The 27,293-nt window shown below is 41.1% G+C and overlaps 1 protein-coding gene across 3 annotated transcripts in view; it reads left to right on the top strand.

Moving 5' to 3' along the window:
• ANK2 (ankyrin 2) overlaps positions 1-27,293 on the top strand; it is a 184,044-nt gene that overhangs the window by 141,738 nt on the left and 15,013 nt on the right. For 2 of the 3 annotated variants that reach the window (XM_077783070.1, XM_077783069.1), the window contains exons 30-41: positions 4,470-4,694; positions 6,061-6,159; positions 7,368-7,522; positions 8,303-8,514; positions 9,331-9,535; positions 10,204-10,300; positions 12,517-12,745; positions 14,028-14,153; positions 14,946-15,068; positions 15,865-15,894; positions 17,875-17,896; positions 20,392-26,130. In XM_077783070.1, the coding sequence (XP_077639196.1) occupies positions 4,470-4,694; positions 6,061-6,159; positions 7,368-7,522; positions 8,303-8,514; positions 9,331-9,535; positions 10,204-10,300; positions 12,517-12,745; positions 14,028-14,153; positions 14,946-15,068; positions 15,865-15,894; positions 17,875-17,896; positions 20,392-26,130 (7,262 nt within the window). The remainder of the gene's footprint in view (positions 1-4,469; positions 4,695-6,060; positions 6,160-7,367; positions 7,523-8,302; positions 8,515-9,330; positions 9,536-10,203; positions 10,301-12,516; positions 12,746-14,027; positions 14,154-14,945; positions 15,069-15,864; positions 15,895-17,874; positions 17,897-20,391; positions 26,131-27,293) is intronic. The other variant, XM_077783071.1, reaches the window with a different exon arrangement.

Raw genomic sequence — 27,293 nt, 5'->3', positions numbered from 1 at the left:
TGGTTCTGTGTGTTCCAAGAACTGTTGCCTGTCCTAGAAAGGCCCCTCACCTGCTGGGTTTGCATGGCTCTGCAGAATGAGTGCCCCCACGCGTGCGGTCGTGGCCACCTGGAACTCTGTGAAGCTCTTGACAAAACAGGGACTCCTCACAAAGCACACAGGTGGCTTCCTTCACTCTCCCCAGCACTGACACATCCAGTTTCCAGTGTCTTTGTTCATCCTGCTGTTATCTTTCACATGAGGATAGATACAGAATAAACCCAAGCTAATTCTATATTATTAATATCAGCAAAGGGAATAACTCAGGCTCAGAACTAAAATATAAATATTTTTTGCCCCTTCTATCCAATGCATATATTTAGTCTGTGTTTTGATCAAGTAGAAATCCTGAGACCTGCTTGCTCTGCTTTCTGTAGGAGGTGTGGAAACAGCCTGAAGGAGTAAAGGGCCTTTTGTTTGTGTACTTGACCACAAGGCCACTACAGCCAGTGTTACTCAATATGTCTTTCATATGGCAAGCATATAGTTCTTAATTGCTCTAAAATTGTAGGGGATGAAATGGCCTCTCTAATTTATTAAGATTGCTAAATTGAGAAAGAATAGATGATGCTTCAGCTGACTGCTGTGTTTTTAACCAAAGCATGTATAGACTCCCCTGTGGTCTGTAACTGATTCCTATAAGAGGAATCTATAAGAGAATTGCTTTTGTACTTCATATTTTCTTCAGAAAAATAATTTTGATTTCCTCTTCATTCTCTTTAAAAGAGAGAAGGCAATGATTTCCCCAACCCTGATTTGTTTCCCCAGTCTGGCTTTTATATTGTACTACCACCTTGCCAAAGCTCAGGAAATCTCAGTATTGACCCAATTTTCAGGACTGCCAGGGTCACATGTTTGTGTCATGCTTCATTTCTAACAGAGCCTTTAAAACTGAAAATGAAAATTACTCAAAGGCTGTCTTAGTACCGAGAAAGACGCAGCCTTAACCTGCAATCTGCTTTGACTTTGAGTCATCACTTAATTGAATTTTAAGTTAAAGTTCATTTAATCCCATTTATTAACTGGGTTTTTCTTTCTTTTTTTCCCCTCTCTTGAACTCTTCCCCACCATCTGTGTTTCTCTTTAATGATCCCTCTCCCCTTCGTTCTCTGTACGTAGGTGGCTGATAGTGCCGTAGTAGTGCTCCATTCAGCTGGAACATGGAGTAAGGTCTGAGTTTGCTGCTTAGCTTCAGGGAATATATGGAATGTTAGGATTATTCATGTGCTAGTGTTATGCATTAGTTTCTTTTTGGCCATGGGAATTTAGCATGATAAGGTATCACTTCTCAGAGTGATGGCTTCATCTGCCTTTTATCCCTGCTAGTGTTTTTTTGTTGAGTGCAGTCTCTTCCTCTCTCAGTCTAGTCACTTAACAACACTTGGTAACAGAGGTGGAAGAGAAAAAATAATATGGGTGTGCGTGGGCAACAAAATAATTAGTTTGAATTTTAAATTTGCTCTACATTAGTCATACAAATTTTTCACTTTCCTAAATGCACACTTCAGAAGCATGTTTTATGTCATGCATTAGTTTTGTATGAATTATTTGTATATTGATAGACACACTCCTCCAAAAAGGGAAAGCTTTTCCAGTCCTGGACCAGTAATGGCCCCATCCAGATGCCCTATTATGTAGCAAATAGGCAGAATAAGAGGCTGCTGTGATTCAGAAAAGGCTTTCCTATGAATTATTTGCTTCACTCTCTTGCATAGCCAAAATTAAGTGAAATGTGCTGATTAAGAAAAAAATGGATTAAAAGAAATTGGATTAAATGAGTGGATGAAAAAATAAATGTAGCAAAAAGGTGGGAAAGAAGCAAAGTGATAGTAGAAAAGGATGTATTTTTACATTCTGTTTGCAAACCCTGTGTTGGTGTTCTGTCTTCCCAGGATTATGGTACAGACCTAAAGCTCAGAAATTTTCCCCTTGAGTTACTTTCCTTTGTGCTTATATTCATGCTAGTTCTACAGAATCTCTTTTCCAGCAATTCCATAGTATTCTATAGCTGGGTTAGGGAACTGGCTCCTCCATAGTTAACGTGATAATTGGCACTAATCTTTCTGTGCTGTCTGAATAACAACCTTAGAGCTTCTTTATGACAGAAACAGCTGTTTTTACAGATAATAATAATATCCATGTCCCACTGAGACTTACCTCTGCCTATTTTTCCACTCCTTACTGGTTGTTCCAGTGAGAGAGGGCTGAAGTGAGATAGACTTTGTGATAGATCTGCTGACCCACCAGGCACATTTAGTAAACTCAAACTGAAAGAAGTTGCAACCATACCAAAAAAAGAACCCTCAGGGGTCAGAAGGGAGATTACTTGGTTTGGATCCTCACCTTTGGTGTGTCTGTGTTCTAGCAGTGAACAGCAGATTTGGCATTGCTGAGGCAAATAGGGAGATAAGCTAAGGAGATCTTGGGACAGCAGGTGACCCAGCACTAATATTTTAATGATGGACAGCCAAAAACAGGTGTTAAAGCATGCAATCCAGAGTATTATGTCAATAATGAAAATAACTGAATCCTAATACTGTGTTCATGACAGCTCGCTCAATGAGAAATGTGAATGCTTTAATTCAGTCAGAGCTCTCATTAGCTTCTGGGAGTTCTGGGGGAGTGTTTGTGTTGCTCTTAGCAGTGGCTTTAAAATGAGAAACTCTTCTTCCAGCAGTGCCATTGACTGCCTGAAACACATTTGTTGTGCTGGTGACTTGGACACATGCTCTGAAACATCATGCAGAACTGTTTTGATAACACTGCTTCATGTACTTCAGGGGCAATTGCAGCGCAAGCCAAGAGCATTAGTGCAACAATCAAGCATTTAATGTCTCTCAAGCTCTTCTTTCATCTGTGCTCTAATATGTACAAATAATGTATTTTGTGAAGGAAGCTCCCATTTTTCTCAAAAAATCCCCAGACAATGGAAGCTGTAAAATGTTTTCATTTTCTTTTTTTCCCCCTTGTTAAAACCACAGAAACACCAACCTCTAAGGAATGAGCTAATGGTTGTACAACCCAGAGTTTTACCCTAAGCAAAGCCTAGAGGTATCTGAATGGCAGTAGACTAGGAGCCTGCATGTGTGAGACAGACTGGCATCCGTGGTGCATGGTGTGCTTCCGACTGGCGCTTGTGGCTCCTTCCCATCGTCCATCTCTGACCTGCACGGTGTGTCGAGTGTTGTGTTTTTACAGCATGTGGAATTCTTGTCGCTGTGTGGACAATGAATGGATGCAATGTTTGTTGCACAGAACGGTCAAGGGGGCAGTGGAAAAAATCCCTGTATTTGTTACTCCTGTTATAAGGGCTTTTCTCTATTGCAGGTCCTTCAGTAGCATTTCTGCGACTCCCCATTGTGCTGGTTCTATATTAGTGGCTAGAAGTAGGCCTGACACTGTTCTGTCTCATCTACTCTTATTTCCACTTCCAGCAACCTGACATTACCATCCCACATCAGGCATGATCCTGTAATCAAACAGTGAAAAAAAAAAAATTGGGAGTAGTTCTACACCTTTCCCAAGAATGTCCCCAGTCTATCAAAATATACCTGTTGGTAAATGTGGAACTACAAAAAATTCAGCACAAAAGAAATTCCAAACAAAATGAAATGTTTTTCTCCCTTTTAGATAAAGAGGAATAAATTATTTAACCTTGCGCTAGAAGTAAGCTTCCTGTAGATGGCTTTCTGTATCTCTTAAGTTTTCCCATTGTATTGCTGTGCAAGGTAACACAGAAAACCTGAAATTCATAAATAAACCTTTTATATAGTGATTCTAGCTCTTCTCATCTGACCGAACCCCAAATTTGCCTTCAAACCATAACAGCATTCTGGGGTTTTTTATATAAATAGGTGATAACCCCGGTGATGGAGTATGAATTTTATTAATGTATTCCAGAATGAATCTTGATTTTTTTTTAAATATCCAAACCCATTTTTCTAAAAAATTATAGTTTATCAAATAACTAGAAAATTATATTGAGAATCAAAAAAAAACCCCTAAAAAACCTTAGCCATCCAATCAGAATTGGCTTTATATTTTTGAATCATAAATTTTCAATAACATGTATTTGCTCGTGAAGTATTTAAAGAGTGCCAACTTTAAATAAAGCTGCTTGCAGGTACAGACCAGTGCTATTTGCACTTTGCAGTAGGTACACGTGTTCACATTTACTGGTGTCTGCTGGTATTTTACCAATAGCAGCCCTATGACATAAGATTTTCTGTGAAGAACTGTCGGGTAGTAGTTGCCAGTTTAATTAATAGTGAACTCAGCATGATTTGGTGCTTCACGTGGGAGAAAGGCTTTTTCTCATTGTACCTCTTGGTCAAGAGCTCTATTTACATACGTCGTATGTACGTATGTGGAACGTAAGCGAGGGACTTGGTGGTGTGCTCTGGATCTCACTGTCTGCCCTGATTTTGCAGCTTCCTGGTGAGTTTCATGGTGGACGCTCGCGGCGGTGCCATGCGGGGCTGCCGGCACAACGGGCTGCGCATCATCATCCCGCCGCGCAAGTGCACGGCGCCGACGCGCGTGACGTGCCGCCTGGTGAAGCGCCACAGGCTGGCCACCATGCCGCCCATGGTGGAGGGAGAAGGGCTGGCCAGCCGCCTCATCGAAGTGGGACCCTCTGGGGCTCAGTTCCTTGGGTAAGGGGGGCCGCGTGGCCCGAAGGGAAACCTTCAGCCTCTTTCTGTGTTTGCGTTGCACTGAAATGGTTCCTTTGGCAAACTTGGATTGGAAAGGATTTCTGTGGCGCGTGGCAACAAACAGAGCGGTCCTGTGAAACGCGGAGCAGCTGTTAGGGAGAGATGTGCAAAGCTTTTACACCTTTGTGTTCAACACGGCTGTTTCAAACGTCGGCACTATGGTTCATGTGCTTTCCTTGGATATAATTGTTGCTCAGTGTTGTGATATTACAATGGGAAAAGACTTTTACGGCCAAAAAAGGCAGCTCGTGCTATATTTTAAAAAATTAATAGAACTGTGCTGATGTAACCTACAAATGTGAAGCCTACTACCTACACAACACAAGGTACAGGAGCTTATTTTAGAGTTTTGTGTCATGGTATTGGTAATTTGGACTATCAGGGAAGCACAGTGCTGTTAATTTTTCTGGGGTTGAAATTGCTAAATTATATAGTAGGACAACTCTGGATTTTCTTGGCCATTTCTTTTTTCCTATCCTGCAAAGCCCATAGAAAGATTGGATTTGTGTCTGCTCTGAGCACATTTTAGCAATATTCCACTGAATTTTTTTTTTACCAGCTATTCTCCCTATCAACTGTGACATCCAGAAGTGGATGACTGAAGGAACTCCTTCTAATGCAGTAAAAAAACTTCATTCAGAAACTGTCAAAAAAGTGGCTGGAAACACCAATAGTTTAAATCTATTTGGAAACAACTCAGTTGCTTTAAAATCCATTTATTACAGGCAGTCATCAGAGTCACCATCTTTGTTATTGCTACCACTTATTCTTTTCACATCTTGGTCATTTCTAAAAAGAAGGAGAAAAATCTAAAGAGCAGAAGAAATATTGTGCTATCACATTCAGTCTTCCCATTATCTTTGTCACACACAAATGGATTTTAAGTATGTCTCCCATTTTTTAAATGGTTTTCCTATCTGATGAGTGTCTCCCCTGCAAGACAGGCATACAGTGTAGTTTATTCATTCTCAGATCTTTGTGCCCTTCCTGGATGCGTTTTCCAAGGTATTGTGCTGGCAGTGAGATCAGAAAATTGCTGTACTGTTTGCAGGGGTGCATTCTAAAGTCCAGATCCTGCTCCCATTGAGTACACGGCCAAAACCCCCATGAGAAAGAAAAGATCCTAAATTAACAAATCTGATTTTCTGATTTGGGTCACCAAATTGTCATGGCTAGGACGGAACCTTATTCAGTGTACAGCCTAATTCCACTCTGTGGACCAGACAGTGGCACTAGCGTTCTGGCACAAAAAATACATAAAGTTTATTTATGTTCTTTTTTTCACTGCTGCTTTGGATGTACTCAGTAAACTTCATCTGCCTACGGCTCCTCCCCCACTTAATGAGGGAGAAAGCTTGGTCAGCCGAATCCTTCAGCTGGGGCCTCCTGGGACCAAATTCCTTGGGTAGGAGAGACTTGAAACAAATTGATGGATGCTGACCTCCCCATTCTTCTCCTCCTTCTGCAATATGATTTTTTTATGTCATTATGCCCATGATATTGTCCCTTTCTATCATTTGAAATTTTGTACACTTAACCCTTAGTGGACCATTTTTCAACCTTTGTGGTTTGTGGTTTTGTTTTGGTGGTATGTTTGTATCTTTTTCTTCAAGTACTGTGGCCTTCATTTTTGTTTTGGCATGAAATCTTCCTAGTTCTGTGCTTGATGTCTGTAGCAAAGCAACCTGGATTGGGACCACAAAAAAATAAAAAGAATCTACTGTAAATTTTAAACTGTTTTTTTTGTATCAAGGACTGATCAATCAATAAGATATATGTTGGATACCACCAGTGTGATAGAACACGTGGCATTTACTACATACCTGGTAACCTGTGTGAGTCCTCTAATTAGAGAAGTGTATCTGCAAATACCTTTATATCTTCTCTCTTATTTCTAAGAGTATGTATGTATATGTATATCTCAATACAGATATATTATATGTACACATATGTGTTGTATATGTGTGTGTATATATATATGAGTGCATATGCTGGTGCAGACGTTGACTTGCAAGGCAACAAGGCAAATTCTTATCTCTTATACTCCAGTAGTGACCCAGACAATCTCCCCAGACTTCCTGTATCTCTCCCAGGGTGTAAATCAGAAATAAATTCATTGGAATATATAGAATTACGAAGTGAAATCGACACAGGACACAATCGCCTCCAGATTGCAATGAAATTATTCTGATTTGCACTAGTATAAGTGAGATGAGAATTTGTCCCACTATTCCTATACATTACAGTAGATTCTCTTTGAAATGAAGTTGCACAGGTTAACCCAGACAGTAGTGACAAATAAAATGAGCATGAGCTTTTGATGGATTTGCAAAAACAATCACCAAATTTCCAGATAAGCACTATTATCTTACCAAATCTCATTCACACTGTGGAAAGAGGTGAATGCACTTTTTCATCTGTCCTTCAGCACTTACTGGGTCCCTGTAACACTCTAGTCTGTGTTAGTGACCTACTAGTTTAGGATTGTGCCAAAGCATTCCAGCCAAATAGGTAGAATTCCAGGTCACTTTGTAGCAGACTGAATAGAGTTGCTGTTAATCCTGTTTCTTCCTCTCTCCCGTGTGCATTTAATGCGCTGTGTTGCTGTGCCAGGCCCGTGATTGTGGAGATTCCCCATTTTGCTGCCCTGCGTGGGAAGGAGAGAGAGCTGGTGATTCTGCGCAGCGAGAATGGGGACAGCTGGAAGGAGCATTTCTGTGAATACACTGAGGATGAACTGAATGAAATCCTGAATGGGATGGATGAAGGTATCTAGTGGCACTTGGTTTCTTATCCTGCTCCTGTGTTCCTTCTGTACCATGAGCGTAGCAGCTTTTACCATGGTGCTCACTTCCTTTGCATGGGCTCTTCAAGCAGTGGGACAGGATGTCTCCCTTCATGAAGCTGACTCTAGACTTGTGTTTTCTCCTGTTCCTTTTCATGGTGTTAAACAAAAAGCTTCCATAGCAAACAGCTTTCCAAAACAAGACAATTATCATACTGATCCTTTTGGAGCAGCTCCGTGTGTGGGAGGAAATGTCAGTCATCGGTACTCTTGCTTTCAGAGAGAACAGAATGGCCTTGGGCTGTCTAGGAGCTGCAGAAGTTGTTATTAATTTGTTTTGGTGGTTTTTTTTTTCAAAAAACCTCACAAATCCCAAAGTAAACAAGACAACTCACAGCATTAAAATGGAATCCATATTTTGATAGTGTTTTGAAGTTTTGTTTTCTTGATGCTCGTTCAGGACATTGTAAATAGGTGAGAGAGAAAGGGCTGGAACCAATCCCTTTGCTTGTTTGGCTGCTGATTTTGGAAGTATTGTCAGAGTGTTCTGTTTGCTGCCTTCAGTCCACAGCTTAATCTATCTGTTCTTTCTTGATTACTCTGGTTTAACTTAACATGGGTGTGTTTCCTTTTCCCATTATTTCTAGACAAAGGGCTTTGTGTAAGTTGAGCAAAACTGTGAAAAGCTTGAGAGCATTTTGAAGGTGGCTGTACTGTTTCTATAAAACTCTGGTCTTCTGACCATCCCCTCTTCTGCCCTCAGTACTTGACACTCCAGAGGAGCTTGAGAAGAAGCGGATCTGCCGCATCATCACACGGGATTTCCCTCAGTACTTCGCCGTGGTGTCCCGGATCAAACAGGACAGTAACCTCATCGGGCCCGAGGGAGGGGTGCTGAGCAGCACTGTGGTCCCACAGGTGCAGGCAGTCTTCCCAGAAGGGGCACTCACCAAGAGAATTCGTGTTGGCCTCCAGGTACAGTGAAGCATTCACAGAGTTTTGGTTTACTTTTGGTGACAATTCACTTTTTTTGAATGGAGAACCAGCATATTCAGCTTGTCGTGTTGTATGTTGTCTGCAGCACTTCTAGTAAAAGTAATGAAAGAAAAGAATCCATGCAAAAGTCAAAGCAAGTGGTAAAGCTTTGGGTTTTCCAGTTAGTTCAGAGTCTTGTCTATTAACTGTAGAACTTTGGGAAGAAATTTTGGTGATGATGCTGATATTAGCGTAGGTCATAGAATTTCCTAAATACTACTTATGAAAGGCATCAGAGAATTACAAAGTCCTGCAATAATTAAATGTGCTACTGTTATTAAATGTATATATTTTCAGTGGGAATGAACCAGTGTAACAATTCACTTCCCACAGAGAGGGAAGTCTTTCCTCTGTCTCCATCCTGTCCTGCTGCTGAATGCATCCATGATTTACCTTGTCCAGGGAATTGCTTGTTTAAATCTACTGAGATTTGCTGAATAGCACCATAAAACAGCCAGAGTTTGTTCTCAGGAGAAAAAAGCAACCAGGTTATCATTTGCTACTGGTTAAGTGAATTTAGGTTAATGCTGTCAAAATCTAATAAGCAACAAGCAAGGGAATAGGAAGAAGAGGCAGGCATGGGAAAGTTAAAAGAATGAGGTCTCCCCTTCTCACCAGCAGTCATGGGATTTTTATGGAAAATGGTGCTATTTGAAAAGTGAAGGGGTCTGTGGACAATATACTGACCCAGTTCTTTACACATCATTAAACTGTTTTCAAGTAACTGCTCTGTTATTTCCTGGTTTTTTTGGAAAGGCTCAACCTATGCACACTGAACTTACAAAGAAGATTTTAGGCAACAAGGCTACCTTCAGTCCCATAGTCACACTGGAGCCCAGGAGAAGGAAATTCCATAAGCCCATCACGATGACGATTCCGGTGCCCAAGGCCTCCAGCGATGGGCTCATGAATGGATATGGAGGTGACACGCCCACTCTAAGGTTACTATGCAGCATAACAGGTAAAGTGCCAATCTTGGAGCTCTCCGTGTGCTTCCTGAAACTGTCAATCCCCAGGGGATGGAAGGGCTGAACTGATTACACTCAGGGGAAGCTGGATGGTTCTGGGACAAGAAGCTGTGAGAATAAGCTGCTTTCCAAACAATTCCTTTATACCAGAAATAATAGTTGTTGTTTGCACTAACAAGAGATGTGTAATATAATCACAGATTTGGGGTTTGGTGTTTTTTTTGCATTTTCCTTACAGTTTGTTTCTTGAGAACCAGCATACTTCTGCCTGGCAGAGTAAATGTAGTACAGATGTACTGTTGCAGTATACTTAGGAGAAAAATACTGGCGTTAAACACTTGACTTGCCATGGCTCCAAAGTGAGTGGCATCTCCTTCAGTCTCCCTTAAGAGAGAAATGAGCTGCAAGTGTTTCATTTAATTAATTATTTAATCCTGTGCTAGAGGGCTTATCACTTAAAAATCATTTGGGTACTTGGTGTTTTCAGGGTAAGCCCATCCAGTCCTACTAGCATTAGTAGAATAATGTGGACCCAAGGAGAAGGTATATCTCGGATTATTACTTGTTTCACAGCAATTAAAAACTGCAAAGACTTTTTAGAAGCAAAAAAGTTGAAGACTTGCTTGGTTTTGATTTTATTTTTAAACCTCTGCCATTTCAGGAGGAACCACCCCTGCCCAATGGGAAGATATCACTGGGACAACACCACTGACATTTGTTAATGAATGTGTTTCCTTCACAACAAATGTGTCTGCCAGGTACATACACAACCAAACAGGACTTGTACAGGAATGCTCTCAAATACGTGCCTTTGTTTAACCAACATTTCTGTTAAATTATTTTAGTTCGGAGAGTAGAATGAAGAGAGATATTAATTATTATTTAAATTTCCATGGAAACAGAAATCCCTTATTTGGGTACCTCACTATATGTCTTGTAAGAGATATTACATCTGGAATATCCAAAACTGATACGTCAGGCAGAAAGGTGTGCCAAGCTGGGGTCTAGAAGCATCTCTTCTATACATCTGTTCTTGTGATGAGATTTAACTGCTCTCCTACTGAAAACAGATTTTCATTTTTAAAAAAGAGTAATACATATGAATGTATGTATGTATTTTAATTTGTGTCCATGAGGCATATGACAGAAATGCCCCAAAATCTCCTCCTCTGTAACAGGAGATGCAATCCGTGACCTGTAAAGTATTTCATCTAGGCTGTGTACTTCGGCAAACAGTTAAAAAAATGATGGATAACTTGTCCATGAAATTCAGTGCAAATATTCATTGTCTGGGGCAGTTATTGCTGTTTATTAGGTTTGTTATTTATTGAAATAGCTTATTTTGTGTTAAAAAGAGATCAGGTCTTGCAGACAACCTCCAGTTTAACATTAGGTGAAATACAGTATTAATTTTTGATCCTTTCTCAGTTCAGAAAGGGCTGTTTTCCTGCTGCTGCTTTGCTGATGCACGTTTCTGTTTGGTGTAATTGAACACTCCACTGTAGCAGCAGTGGCCACGAGAGGGGGATCTTACAGTGCATTCAGCTCAGTGCTGCTGCTGCAGAGGTCTGTGCAAAGACAGGAATTAAAGCTAATTCAAGAACCACATGTGCACACTAGACACAAAATTTGAGAGGTCCAAATCCCTAAAACTGTCAAGTCCCCAGCACCAGGGGACTACACATGATAGCCAGAATGAGTGTGACACTTTATGGTCCTACAATTCGTATTTGTAGTAGATCTTTCTTTGTCCTGATAACTCCATGAAAATTGGTTACTAGTGTAAATGTTCTGAGATACACACAGGCTCCCATGTAGAGATTTTAATAGGTTCTGCCTCTTCCTTTTAATCTAAATGAATGTTCAGTGATCTACTTTGCTCCAAACATGATTGGAAATGCTGGTACAGTTTAAAAAGGGGATTTTTCTTCTAATTTCTGGCTCTTTGCTATTCACAGTAATTTTTTTATGTCTAGTTAAGCATTAATGATGGACAATAATTTTACCATTCATAAAACGAATTCTGTCCAAAATGAGCTTGGGAAAGAGATATACTTGCCATGTGAGTTGTACTGCAGACTTGGAGGCACAGTGCTTGTTTTCCATTTCCTGAGCTGCAGCTTTTAAAATACTTAATATCTGTTGGGGCTTTTTAGCCCCTGGTATTTGACAGCAAATCACTGAGGCATCTGTTGGCTTCTCAGAGGATGTGGCCTCTCCAGTTGTAGTCCAGCACAGCACAATTCTCCCACGCAGGAAAAGGAAAGGAGCAGCGTGCAGACCCTTTCTGTAGCACACATGTTTTCACTCTTGCAAATGTCAGCAGCCTGGGGTTTTGAGCATTTAGAACGTCTGCTAAGCATTCTAAAGATGAGAGCAGCATGGAATTTGCTGTTATTCAGCTGCAAATGAGTAAGTGCAGAGCAGTCACACTCCAAAAGTGTGCTTTGGGGTTATAATGCCATGTAATCCACCGTGAGGAATAACACCCCTATAGATCAGAGCAGCTTTTGAGCTGCCTCTGACCTCTCCTGACTTCTGCCTTCATCCGCCAGCTGGGAAACTTGAGCTTTCCACCCACACAGTGGATTTTATTGAAAAGAAATGGCATCACCTCCAGAGAAACTCAAGTGGTAACTGGGAAAGAAGGCAGGATGTGTTATTCCTTGGAAAATGCTTGGTGACTAAATTCACATAGGAATAATTCCTGATTTTGCATGCAGCTTTGCACAGTGGACAAAGTCGTTTACGTTCACCTAAAGACCTCAGGTGTTGCTGTTGTAAGGAATTGACTGCTGTTTCCTTTAAGTTGAGTGAGAGACAAAAACCAAAAGTGACTATTCCATTTCTACTCCTCTGACTTGTTACCTCCCATTGCTCTGCTAATGCTAATGCTGCCAGGATGGAGAAACACAGAACTTCCTTTCTTAAATCCTTCTCTGCTGATGGCACAACTCTTCATTTTCTTTTACAGATTTTGGTTGATAGACTGTCGTCAGACACAAGAATCTGTTACTTTTGCTTCCCAAGTGTACAGAGAAATTATCTGTGTTCCCTACATGGCCAAATTTGTGGTGTTTGCCAAATCTCATGATCCCATTGAAGCACGGTTAAGATGTTTCTGCATGACGGATGACAAGGTGGATAAAACTCTAGAACAACAAGAAAACTTTGCTGAAGTTGCCAGAAGCAGGGACGTAGAGGTACTGTACAAGACTTTAGGTTTTCTTCATTTTCTAGCATCTGTTTTTAAACTAGTATTTTCTGCCTTCTACCTACAAGGACTGAAAAATAATCTCTCAACAAGTACTGTCACAATGCAGTATCAGCAGCCATGATAAGATGGAAACTTGAACTTCGGTCAGGTGTAAAGAAAAAGTAGTGAGGAAACCCTGTTCCCAGAGGGCAATGGACAAACTCAGCCCACAGGGCAAAAGGGAGAGGGTCGGAGCCAAAAATGATGCCTAAATCCTGACTTCCAGCAGCCCCATAAATGCACAGCACTGTGCATCTACAGAAAGTCACAGTTTGTCAGCACATTCACATACCAAGAAGTCAAAGTAGCAGGTTTGATTAATATTCTACTTTACAAAAGTAAAATTGCATTAAATATGTTGCTGAGAAGGCAAAAGCTTTCCTATGTGGAATTCAGCAAACTGCCTGCTAAATGCAGTTTTTCTGGCTCTGTCAGCTTCCTCAGAAGGGATGACAAATTGAAGGTGCTTTAACTTACATGGCACATTCTGCTTAGTTCAGGCTCTACTCCATGAGAATCCCACCTTTAAAAGAATTGTCCTCACTGTTCCTGAAGCTCTGACAGGCATCTCTTGTGCAGAGCAGCAAGATAAAATATGAGCTTATCAAACTGAATGGCAAGGTTGAATTTCTGGAAAGTAAGGATGACCCACGAATGGATTTGCACTTTGAAAGGAACATTTCCCAAACTGCTGATCTTATATTCAAACATGTGGAGGGGCTATAACAGCAGCAATCTGAAGATACAAGCTGGGCCATTACAGAGAGATTTCAGAGGGATATTTACCTGAGGCCTGCCTTTCAAAAGCTCTTAGGCCTCTACAGGTCCACCTGAAATAAATAGACTCAGTAGCCACACACTCCAAGTTCTGATGGCTGAAGAGAATATTTCTTTGACTGTGGTGATGAGGCCAGGTTAGCAAAGTATGCTAAAATTGGAGTCAGTCAAAAATCCAAATGAAAATCTAGGTTTAAAAGTTTTCCCCAGATTTTTGTCATTTAAAGTATTGCACTATTGTTACTAAATTAGCAATCTAGTCTCTTTGGAATTTAATAATCTGAAGTGTTTCCACACATTTTAGGCCACTGTACATAACAAATCTTGCAAATGCTGACAAGTCCTAACAATCCCAGAAACTTATTTGAACTGTTGTAGAGTATTATTTAAGAAGCAATCTTAATCACCTCACAAGGATTAATTGACGGTTTGCTTTTTTTCCTTTCCAACAGGTGTTGGAAGGAAAACCCATCTATGTTGACTGCTTTGGCAATCTGGTGCCACTCACAAAGAGTGGGCAGCACCATATATTCAGTTTCTTTGCCTTCAAAGAAAATAGACTTCCTCTGTTTGTTAAGGTAATGTTGCTGGCTCCTTTTTGGATATTTCAAGTTATCACTTCACCATATTTTTTGTGAACAAAGGGAAACCAAACTACTTAATTTATATCAATTCCCAACTGGAACCTAATTTTATCCCTGTACTATTCAATTTTAAAAACTTTTTTTATGAATAGGAAGATTTGTAAAGTAAAAGCCAAACTAAAAACCTTTTATTCCTCTCAAATTTAATAATGTATTAACCCATTGTGGTTAGAAGGGCTATTGTCACTGAGCCACCATCACCACCTCTTCTGAGAGGGAGATTAGAGAGCACTGGAAACCTCTTCTACAAACTTTTTCTTCCACCCAGAAATTCCCACCGCAAAGGAGGAGATTATTACCATTATATAAATAACACTCTTAAAGAAATGATTTATGAATGGAAACTTCCAGTAAGTGGAGAAAATCAATGCACTCTGTCATTGTGTTATATTTGCTGTGTGCTGCTAGACAAATGTTCAACTTTCTCTCTCCTTACAAGCAATATTTTGTAAGCTAGTTTTAATTTACAAATTTATCTGTGCAACTGCCTTCCTTTGGCTTTGCAGATTTTCCCCTCTCCTGAAATTTCCATCAAAAACATTCACCATATATTGAATACACAAATACATCCATACGTACATTTCCAAACAACGTGGGAAGAAGTGAAAACACATTGGTTTGGCCTTTTCTCCCTATCTGGTCCCTCCTGCTGAATAGCTCTTGAGAGACACAAGTAGCTCACACAGCAGAGCAGGAGGTTAAATGTGTGTATTTCTACTGTGCCAGGTCCGAGATAGCACTCAAGAGCCCTGCGGCCGATTATCATTCATGAAGGAGCCAAAATCTACCAGAGGCCTCGTTCATCAAGCCATATGTAATTTAAACATCACTTTACCCATTTACACAAAGGTACTGTAAAATTATACCCAGCTGTAGGCATCAGCATTATCAAAAAAACAAGAAATGAGGAGGAGGGCAAAACAGGGTTAAAGCTTTGTGAGCAGGGGTTTGAAAGAGGAAAAAATTCCACACAAGGACTTGCGATGTCTTGAGTTTGGTACTCCTAATGCCAGTGTTTGAAAACATCATCAGGTATTTCCTGACGACTCAGAAGAGATGAGTGGCAGTGCCCTCAGATAGTAAAGACTTGTTTCCTGAGAAAGTGTCAGTTTATGTTTATTCTCTGAAAACACAAAAGTTTCTTTTCCTTTCCTGGTTGGATTAGGTGCATGCCTTTTAGAGATGTATTTGCCCAAAATGATGATCATTTTCTTCTCAGCATTTTTAGAATATAGTGAATATTTATTATAGCATTTTAGTATAATTTTTAAACAAAGCATCTCAACACTTTTGCGACTTTAAATGGTAATAGTTCTTGAAGATTTTAAGTGGTGGTTTTATATGCTAATTTATGGGTGAAAAAGCATGTATATATTTAAAGTTTTGGTACAAATAAGGATCACTAGACGTCTAACTTTTCAGTTTGCATTTCGCTTGGTTCTGTAGCCTTTTGTGTTTAAATTGACAGTTCTGTTTTGCTGCTTTTTGTCATAAGAAATCAACTGCAGAAGTGTGCTGTGTTTTCTTCTTTTCTGTTAAGTGTTGTGGGAAGTTACTTTTTTCTACTCCTTTCTAAAAAAAAAAATTGCCTTTTGCCTGCTCTGTTTCCCCCTTCTCTTTTTGCATGGCACTTTGGGACCAAAAGGAATCAGATTCAGATCCAGAACCAGAAGAGGTAATGTCGCTAAATCAGCATGTTCTTACTTACACAAGTTGCTCAAACACTACAAACAGACACGACTCAAAACTGATCCTTAGCTCAGTGCTACAGACACAGTGAAGAGGGCTTTGCACAGACTCACTTTGGGAATAGACAAGAGTTGAACTTTCCCTATGTTAAAATGGCCAGTTTTCCCCATTTTTAACATCCAGTAGACTGGATGTTACAGTTTACTGAGCAGGATGACTGACATCCAGTACAGAATCAGTGTTAACCCAGAAGTAACAAGTAAAAGGTTTAGAATTTTCATCTTTAGCACTAAATAAATTGTATCATCTCCCTCTTGAGCTCCCAGCCCTGGTCTGGCACTTACAGATGTTACTTAAACTCTGACCCCTACACGAGTGAGTCACATTAGAAAAGCCTTCTCACATTTTGATGATGTTCAGCTGTTGGAAACACTGTGAGAATAGCCAGCTCCCCAAAGATGATGGTCATCCTTCCCATGCACTGCACAACAGATTCAGCAGGTCTGTGGCATGGCTTGCAGTTTTCTATTATCATTACAAAAATATTTACCACTCCTATGGTAAATCTGGCTTCTATTTTTGTATAGGAAACTAAAGCACAAAAAGAAAAGCTCATTGGTGGCTGTAAGCTTTTTAAACTATTTTTTGCTGACTTCATTAATTTTTATGTTAATAATATTAATTAGTATGCTGACATAAATCTGGACTGATCTGGAAGAACTGAAAGTAAGGGAAGATAGAACATGCTAGGGATGCAGGGTAGGCAGTGTAAGGCAATGTGTGAATCAGAGGAATTCAGGCTACTATGGATCTGTTACACACACTGCTGACTGTGAGATGTAATTATTTGAGCATAAAGAATTGCCAGGCGTGTACGAACATGTACGTATGGCCAGGGATTTCCTTCTGTTCAGTGTCAGCTCATGGAACACAAGGATTTCCTAACATCTTGACTGAGACAGCGTATTGCATTTATCTTTATAAAGAATAGTTTGAACCATGTAAACCTTTTCAGCACTCACTAAAACCCTGGGGGCTTTACCATATACAGTATCGTGTACCAGCAGTAAAGCACAGCTGATTTGCATTCTTCACAGTTGTCTACCCCTACCACAAGTTTGTATAGGAAATTAAAGCTTTAATGCTACTTCTAACTTTGCATATTTTTCCATAGCCAAATTTAAACAACATGTGCTGGTGTGGACAAATGCTAGCAGAACTGAAATAAACTGAAATTACAAAGTTACCTCAAAAATTTGTTTCTTGAATTTTCATGGTCTGATATTGTGATTTGTTCAATTCTTTTTTGACAAGGACTGTATTTTCTTTTGAATAACAATAAAATTGTATGGTTTTTTTGATCTGTACCCAAATAACTCTGAAAAATCAAAAAGGAGGCCTGTGAGTGCCATCACAGCTTCCATTTAGAGGTATCAATAGCTATTAGTGGAATCCAGCCCCATGTCATGCCTTGGGCAGTTCTGCCGTCATTGGTGCACCTGCATTTCATCATCACTGAGCACAGAGGCAAAAATGTGGTTCATGCTCTCAGAATGAATGTGTCCAAGGAAACACAATGCATGAAACATCCTGGTTGCCTTCCAGACGGACCATATACCTTCAAGTAACCATATTGGACTATTTTGCTTTAGCCAGGAAGAAATAAATTATAAGAAATGCAACCAAAACCTGGTAATGCAAAAGTTTAAGTCCTCTACACTTGCTAAGAGCATTTAAGCAAAATGCACTGCAACATTTTGCATCTACTGTTGACCATAACTATAGTGAAGTAACCATTTTCCTGGTGTTAGACCCTAAATAAATTAAGCCATGTTTTACTATTCTTTTAAATGCATTCTTGGTTCCATTTAAGTCCATGCATCTCCATACAACTAGCATTTCACCTGTAGTGTCTGTATAACAATTATATTTGAAGTTTTAAATCTCCTGCTTTTTCCTCTTCCAGGTTGATATGACTTCAGAAAAAAGTAAGTTTTTTTTTCTTGAGAATGTTATGATGCAATTTGTATGAGAGATGTTAAGAGTAAAGATAAGCATGAAAGAGAGCTAAGTTTTAACTGCTATTGCTAATAACATCAATACTTTAAAAACATAATAAAAACCCATTTAATATCTCAGCAGCTATCCAATTCAATACAATTAACATGTAAATTAACAAGTAATACAGTTAAAAAACCGTTCATCTAAGCCTTTACTTTCCTTTGACATCCCTAGTGAACCTGCTATTGCTATTTTGCTTGTATGAATGCTTATCCCTCCATTTCTTTTGTTTTCTCCATTTGTTGATGCACATTCTTGCTCATATTTGAGACAGATGACAGTATCACTTTTAATGAAAACCTCATGAGGACTCCAGTCTATTTCGTTAATCTCATGGAATACAACCATGCCAAAAAGTGATACTGTCCAAGGGAATCAGCCTGTTTAACCCTCCATCCCTTTCCCCACCCTTTACTGTGGTGAAATATGGCTGGAAATCTGAGCTGACAGTTTAGCACAGCACAAACACCCTCTGTACATGCACAATCAGGCTAAGACCATGACAGACCATGGGTGGGGGGATCGCAAACATTTCCCTTATGGGAGAGGCAAATCAAGTGAATCTCTGAGCACATTGAAATGTCTCTAATGAGAGCTGCTGCCAAATGCATCCATTTCTTGGATCTGTTCAGGAAAAGCATGACATCTGCCTTGTTTCCAGTTTGGAGTGCAACACCTTGCCTTGTCTGCTGTTAAAATGCATTGTCCTCCTGCTGCTTCCTCACTGCCTCCTCTGCCAGGGCCCCAGAGAACCCCAGTGAGTGTTCCTGCTCCAGCCACACACTCTCTGCATAGCACTTCCGATTTATTTCCCACTGGAGCTGCTTTGCTTCAGACTGATTAACTCGATTATTGGCTAGTGAAGGAGTCATACATTTGATATTTATGAAAGTACATATTACAAATTTACAAAATTACTGGCTGGCATTTCAGCATGCATCAGACAGTTCATTGTAAAGCAGCAGCACCAAAAGACCACATTTTCAGCACCATAATACCCTGCAGCAATCTGGCTCTAATTAATGTACAGCACAAATATTTAGCATTCGTTACACTCAGGAGAACAGCATAGCAAAATGGATCATTTTTACAAATAAAGACAGCTAATTATATATTCCTTAAGGTGTCTTTATTTGCATTAGTTCTTTGACTTTCCCTGGGGTGCTGAAATGTGCAGTCCCATGTGACATGCTACCTTTAAAGAGAAAATGTCCATCTGTGATTCCTAAGCATTATGTTCTGTTTGTAACTTGCTTCAGTTCTCCAGTGTTTTGTTCTGTTCAATATCCATTTTCTGCTAGTCCTTGCTGAAATATTACCAGCAGGCAGTTATGGCATAATGGGAATTATCTGCAGCCACCTTCCTGTATATTGATTGCCAGATTAGACAAATATTTCACCACAGTATGTTTACAGTATCTTCATGTACCTTTAATTTAGATGAATAATTTTTAGAGCTCTTGTTTTTAACCAAAGCTACATACCCAGCAGCATTTGCAACACCTTTGCTTTGCATGGAAATAACTTGCCTTACATGAATTGTACGTATGTGTCTAGTGTGACTGTCTGTGACCTTGGGTTGCCATACATTACATTTTTTAAAACTCTGAAATCACTTCTAAGTTGATTCACAGTTTTTTCTTATTATCTCTCCTTTTCTTCTCTGTCTTCTCTTTCCTCAGTCAGTTCATTAGTTGTCAATGAGGATGTTCCAAGGAAAAGGACCATGCCTCTTAAAACAAAAGCCTGTTTGTTTCATTGTGTAGGTGTGAAATCCCCTTAGATGAAATGCCGGTTTGCAGCTGATTCAGATCTCTACATATTTGATCATATTTTAGATTAATGCAGAATTACTTTTTGCTTTTTATTTTGGTCATTAAGAAAAACAAAACTGTTAACCCGATGTTATTCTGACAGTTTGCTAACACTGGCTTTCTCTTAGAGGAAATCGACTTTCAATCAGTTCTAATGCTTTCCCCCTTTTTTCTTGTTTTTCTTTTTATTTGAACATTGATCTGTAACATCTGAACAATCTTGAGATGCCTCTCTTTGTGTAACTTCACTGTGTTCCTTCTGGTTTTGATTTGAAATTTTGTTGTTGTTGTTTTGGTTTTTTTTTTTAGTGGTGTCCTGGTTTGGTTTGTTCCAGCTTTGATACTGTATGTGTGATTGTGCTCTAGAGATAAAGTGAAGCAAGTTATTTCCTGCCATTTTCCTTTTCAGTTGTTTTTTTTTTTCCCGTCCCCCGTTAGCTTTGCTTTGCTCTTGTACCCTCAGATCTTGTGGATCCACCATTCCTGGCCCATTTTGTTGACCTTCCTACCACTACAGCCAAAGACTGTCATTTTCAGTCCTGATTACATTTTCCAATCTCTATTTTTGATTTCCATTTTACTTTCAATGTTTTTCATTCGCATCAAAGATGACGAGACAGAATCTACAGAAACATCTGTCCTGAAAAGCCATCTGGTTAATGAAGTCCCTGTACTAGCCAGTCCAGACCTGTTGTCTGAAGTTTCTGAGATGAAACAAGATCTGATCAAAATGACTGCCATCCTGACAAGTGACCCTTCTGATAAATCAGGCTCCATTAAGGTGAAAGATCTTGAAAAGTCTGCTGAAGAAGAGCCAGGAGAACCTTTTGAAATAGTTGAAAGAGTGAAAGAGGACTTAGAAAAAGTAAATGAAATTCTGAGAGGCGGATCCTACACCAGAGAAGAACATGGTTTGCAGAAGTCCCTTTCCAGACAAGAACCCTTAGAAGAAGAATGGATCATTGTCAGCGATGAAGAAATTGAAGAGGCCAGGAGAAATGCTCCATCAGAAGTCACAGAGCCGAGCCACGTAGAAGTCAGGGTGGACAAAGGGACAACAAAAAAAGGGGAGCCAGACATGACAGGAATGGATTACCTCGCAGAGGATTTAGAAACACATGTTTCTCTTCATGAGGGAAAGCCACAGGCCTTACAAGAGGAGGTAGTAGAAGAGAAAGTCAAACCTGTAGTAGTAAGCAGGGATTCTGAAAAAAAAGGAAAAGAATCTCCAAAAACTGGGAAACCAAGTTCACAAGAACAACAGAAGGCAGCCTCAGAAGTTAAAAAGCCCCTTAGGGCAAAACTACGAGAAAAACCAAAGCCAAAGGAAGGCAAGGTGCACAGCAGCGGGGAGAAACTGAGACTGCCTAAGCTCACTGCAGACGAGGCACCGGCTGGGGAGCCTGGCCTAAAGGTGACAGGTGCTCCAGAGCCTAAAGCTGTGTCCCCTGTTATCGAGGAAACTCCCATTGGCTCAATAAAAGATAAAGTGAAAGCTCTTCAGAAACGAGTAGAAGATGAGCAAAAAGTACGGTCAAAACTGCCTGTCAGAGTCCAGGCAAAAGAAGGTCCTGCCGAGAAGGCGCCTAAAAAACCAGTGCAAGCCAAAAAGCCAGTAGCACATAAAGCCCAGCCCCCTGTCTCACCTTCTTCTAAGACAGAGAGACTCGAAGAGACCATGTCCGTTCGGGAACTAATGAAAGCCTTCCAGTCAGGACAAGACCCGTCCAAGAATATTTCTGGACTCTTTGAACACAAATCTGTCAAGCAGAAGCAACAGGCCCCTGAGAAGGAAACTCCCCGCAAAAAAACAATTCCTTTGCAGAGTGAAGCAAAGCGAACGTCAAACCTCAAGACGGACAAACAGAAGGACAAACCAAGCGTGGTCTCAAAAGCAGAGAAAGAGCCACAATCAAAGAAAGGAAAAACTCAGATTTCCACCATCGAAACTGCCAAAAAAGCTAGTGGCAAAGACCAAGTAAAAGAGCAGAGCAGCAAAAAGCCAACCCAACCTCTCCCTCCGGTAATGATTGCTGAAAGTGCCAAAGAAATGGCAGCCGGGAAGGGCAGGACTTCTGATGATCAGGGAGATCTTGATTTCCAGATCAGCCCTGACAGGAAAACCTCAACAGACTTTTCTGATGTCATTAAAGAAGAACTGGAGGAAAATGACAAGTACAAACAGTTCCGACACCTCTCAGTGACAGAGGAGGGACAGGTTAACTTGGAGCAAGTACTGACCAGTCCTTTTGGTGCTGCTTTTCCCACAGAGTATGGGAAAGACGAATTCCTTCCTGCTCTTTCTCTGCAAAGTGCTGCTCTTGATGGAAGCTCAGAGAGTCTTAAACACGAAGGTGTGGCTGACTCTCCAGGCAGCCTGCTTGACGGAACCCCTCAGATCAGCTCAGAGGAAAGTTACAAGCATGAGGGTCTGGCAGAGACTCCCGAAACAAGCCCAGAAAGCCTTTCATTCTCACCAAAGAAAACTGATGGGCAAATTGAAGACGCTAAAGGAGCGCCTCAAGTACACACAACAGCAGAAACACGTTCTACGAAGGAACTCTCCTCAAAGGAAGATGAAAAAGGTATTACTGAGAGGCAGCTAGATGCTGTTACTGAGACTAGTGAGTCTCATTCTGACCATTTATCAGAAGAGCACGTACCTCCAGCCTCTGAAGAAGAGGCTGATAAACTTAAAGAAAGTAGCTCAGCTTCCATTGTGAAAGATATTAGCAGGGATAAAGAATCCAGAACCACTGCACATTTCACTAAGTCTTCTGAAACACATGACACTGCTTTAGAGAAAGAAAAAGATGTAGCCTGTGAACGCCGTTTTACAGTTAGAAGTCCCCAGAAATTGGAACTTTCACTTGCTAGCCATGATAGTGAAGGCTTTAGCCCAGTTGCAGATGACTCTTTGACTATAAGTCATAAAGACTCCCTCGAAGCAAGTCCAGTGCTAGAAGATAACTCATCACACAAAACGCCTGACTCTTTGGAGCCCAGTCCTATGAAAGAGTCCCCCTGCCGCGATTCCCTTGAAAGCAGCCCCGTAGAACCAACAGTGAAGGCTTGTATTTTGGGGCAGGGTGCTCTTCCATCTGTTCATAGCAAAGCAGAAGCCTGCCCAGAGCTGGCATCGGTGCGTTCCAGGATTCTCCGTGACCCTGAGGGAAGTGCCGATGATGACAGTCTAGAGCAAACATCCCTCATGGAGAGTTCAGGGAAAAGCCCCGTTTCCCCCGAAACTCCTAGTTCGGAAGAAATTAGCTATGAAATCACACCTAAAATGGCAGACATACCGAAGTCGGCCACCATCCCCGAAGTCAACGAAGAACCAGAGGACGATTCAGAAAGTGAACCAAAGAAGAGATTCACTCCTGAAGAAGAGATGTTTAAAATGGTGACCAAAATCAAAATGTTTGATGAATTGGAACAAGAAGCAAAACAGAAGAGAGATTATAAAAGGAGTTGTAAACAAGATGAATCTTCTATGGTTGCCAATTCAGAAGCCTTAAGGGAGGCTGAAGCATCAGAGCTGACTGCTGTAGTAGAAAAAGGCATACCCACGCTGATGACACCTGCTGCTGAGTCTAGAAAGAGTTCTTCCTCTTCCGAAAGTGAGCCAGAATTGACTCGGCTCAAAAAAGAAGCTGACTCAGGCCTCTTAATGGAGCCTGTGATCCGAGTGCAGCCACCCTCACCATTACCATCTAGTATGGACTCCAGCTCTAGCCCTGATGAAGCAGGTTTCCAACCCATTGATTCCCAACCGTGCTCTGTCAGGATAGGTGAGGTTAAAGCACAAGACAAAGGTGACAAAGAGGAGCTGCCTATTCTTGGGCACAGCTGTAAGCCTTCCGTGGGCACTTGTCCTTCCAATGGTTGTGAGTCAGCAGAAAGTGCGGAATCAAAGTGTTGTGATGGTACAGGTGACTGTGAGATGGTCAGTCCCGACGCCTCGGTCACACGATCTGGGTGTACTCCCTGTCACTCTGTTGGTGACAGTTCTCAAAAAGAGGTTCACACTGAGTCTTCCCTAACAATGGGGCAGTGCGATGCTACCGATAAAGGTGTCAAACCCGCGGCCCTGTTACCATGCAGCGATCTCATTTCTACAGGAGCTGTGTCAGAAGAGGCAGATGGTCTTTCTCATGGACACAGTACCACCAAGTATTCTGTCCCACGCGACAGCAAACTGGCTGAAGGTGACACCACTGCCCATTCTGCTTCGGCAAGGGATTTGGGAAAAGCAGATACAGGCTGTGAGACATCCCACAGGGCTGCTCATGCTGAGGAGCCCTTACCAGAGTATTCGTTCCTAACCACTGACACCGGGGAACTCAACAGCCGTGCAGCAGATGCTGATGATGGTAGTGCTCCGTATATAGTGAGCCCTTACGAAAATGTGTCTTCTGGACATTTCTTCACTGACTCTGAAAGCGAGGTAGGATCTGGTAGAAGTCTGTTATCTAGGGAAACCTGTTCTATTGCAGAAGGGAAAGATCAGACTGCTGAAGATCTACTTAGCAGAGACATGGGCAGTGAATATTGCTCTTCAGAGGAAGTGTACATGGAAATGGAGCCAAAACCAGAGGATGGATTTCAGACAATATCACAAGGGTCACCGACCTCAGATTCAACAAAATTATCTGAATCTGCCCTTGAGGATATAGGAGATAAAACAGAGAAATTGGTGAGTCAGGTTGTCATCACCAGAACCGATGTGGATTCTGACATGTGGAGTGAAATACGTGAAGATGATGAAGCTTTTGAAGCTCGGGTGAAAGAAGAGGAACAAAAGATATTTGGGTTGATGGTAGACAGGCGATCCCAAGGCACAACCCCTGACACGACACCGGCCAGGACACCCACCGAAGAAGGGACGCCACTCAGTGAACAAAATCCTTTTCTTTTTCAGGAAGGCAAGTTGTTTGAGATGACTAGAAGTGGAGCCATTGACATGACCAAAAGGAACTACCCAGATGAAAGCTTTCACTTCTTCCAGGTGGGGCAGGAGCCTCAGGAAGAAGTTTCTTTATGTGAAGAAGTGAAAGAAGTAGCAGAGGCAGAATCTTCAAAGCTGAAGGGGTCAGTGGATCCATTTGCACCTTCAGAGTCAGAGGAGTCAGATATACAAGAACAAGATGCATTGAAATATTCGCCCCCATCACCTGAGTCTAGTGATAGATCTGAAGAAATGATGGGTGAAGGTGCCAGTGCAGGCACTGAAAAAGCAGATCTTAAATCCAGAATTCCAATTAAAATGGGTATTTCAGCTTCTTCAAAATCACCAAAGAAAGAAATTGCTGCCTCTGAAGCTGAGCCCCTCTCCAGAATGGAGACTGACACAGTTGATAGCAGTCAGGTGCCTTGCCCCATCTCTCCCGAGCAGTGTGTGGTAGAAGATGAATTAGATTTTTCCCAAGTCACTAGATTGGTTACTTCTGAACAGGGTGAGGAGTCCCCAGACTCTTCCCCAGAGGAACAGAGATCTGTGATTGAAATCCCCACTGCTGTAATGGAGACTGTGCCTTCTTGTGAAAGCAAATCCAAAATCCCTGTGAGAACAGCTGCTGCCGCATCGCAATCCTTGCAACAATCGGAAAACGAGAGCCTTTCCCCAGATGACTTCCCGGACAGTTTGCAGTGTGAAGGAAAAGATGACCAAGCAAAACCAAAGTCTAAAATTCCTGTAAAAACCGCTTTCCAAAAAGCCGAACCACAACACTCATATGCGGACACATCTGTCCACAAGCCAGAGTCGCCCAAAGCGCTCGACGTGACGAGCGCCGTCCCCGTGAAACCAGACAGCCGCAGTAAATCGGAATCTGACGCCAGTAGTCCCGTGGACCCAAAGACCAAACGTTCCATCAAAGCTAGGAGTTATGCTGAGGCAGAGGCAGAGGCTAGGGAGAGGGAGAGTGAGATGAAGTTTGAGCTAGACTCAGATGAGGCAACAACAGCAAGATCGAAGGTATTTTCTTCACGGTTGCCAGTTAAAAGCAGAAGTGCTACAGGCTCCCGCGGTGCTTTTAGTCCCACAAAAGAAAGTAAGGACCATTTTTTTGATCTTTACAAAAACTCCATAGAGTTTTTTGAAGAAATTAGTGACGAAGCTTCTAAATTAGTGGAAAGACTCACACAGTCAGAGAGAGAACAAGAATTAGTTTCAGATGACGAAAGTAGTAGTGCCCTAGAAGTTTCAGTTATTGAAAATGTGCCATCCAGTGATACTCAGCAGTCAGTTCCTGAAGACATCTTTGACATCAGACCCATTTGGGATGAGTCTGTAGAGACTCAGATTGAACGTATCCCTGACGAAAATGTCCATGACCGTACTGAAGGTATTTGCCAACGACTGGGATTCCCTGTGCGACGCATGTCATGAATTAAACTCTTTTGTTCTTTGTTTTCTTTGGGGTGTGTGTGTGTGCGTTTGTGCACAGGTGTAATGTGTGTGGCATTTTCTTTTCAGCTTTTAGTGGTTAGCTGTGGTTTTTTTTTCCCCTTGTGAGCTGAATTTGGTTTTTTTGTCTTGTGTCTGTGTTCTTGTCTGTGAAACGATCTCAAGATTGCAAACCATAAATACTTATGGGAAGTGTTACCTTAATAAGCAAAAACACTTCAAGAAATATGTATGGTTTTGTCATTAAACTGATTGCTTAGGTCATGCACGTTTTGGCTTTTGACTTTCCCTGGCCCTGTTACTAGCTATTAATGTCTACTAATAATGAAATGATTGGGTGTCAATTAAAAGCGAGACAGGCAAATTTACAGACTTTTAAGTTGGTACATATGAGATCTGCAGTTTTAAATAATGAACCTTTTATGTTCCTTTTTTTTTTGACAGTCTCTGTCTGAAGAAATCTCTGAGCCACCAGTAACTCTTTTAGTACACATTTTCTGGTGCTTGGTTTTCCTCTTGCCTACTTGTGTGTTAGTACTGAGTAGCCCTAATGGAAATCAGGAGCTGGAATGACACGTGCATATCACGAACCCTAAGCAATTTCCTGATGTGCAATTCACATGTGCATTCAGGGAAAATCAAAACTCAAATTCTACCATCCTCAAATTAGCTCTGGGGATGGGAGGAGCTGTCAGTCTCACCATGAGCGATGTGAACAAGGACTGACAAATGACCATCTGATTTTTCTTTGCCTTCGTTGTTGGTATTTTGTCTCACTCCCTGTCCATAGGGGACACTAAAATTAACAGTATTTCAAATACAGACTGTAATCTGACATGCTGTATGGACTGTTTGAACAAAACTTCCCTTACAGCACAAAGAACATGATCAGAAGCACTGGTCCCAATGAATTCTTCAACCCTGGCATTTACTAAGGAGGCATGGAAAACTATGGCTCTTGACTTAGTCAAAGTGTTCAACTGAACTTTACAATGAAGTTTTAGAGTAAAATGCCTGGCCAAAATAGACATAGTAGGTGCTTCAGTCCTAGATTAGGTTTCCACATGAACGCCTGATTTCCAAATAAAACTAGATCTGTGT

Source organism: Lonchura striata, chromosome 4 (genome assembly GCF_046129695.1).
Source record: "Lonchura striata isolate bLonStr1 chromosome 4, bLonStr1.mat, whole genome shotgun sequence".
In the NCBI taxonomy this organism is placed as follows: Eukaryota; Metazoa; Chordata; class Aves; order Passeriformes; family Estrildidae; genus Lonchura; species Lonchura striata.
The sequence above is the reverse complement of the archived record's forward strand: the minus strand, read 5'-3'. Positions and strand labels throughout refer to the sequence as shown.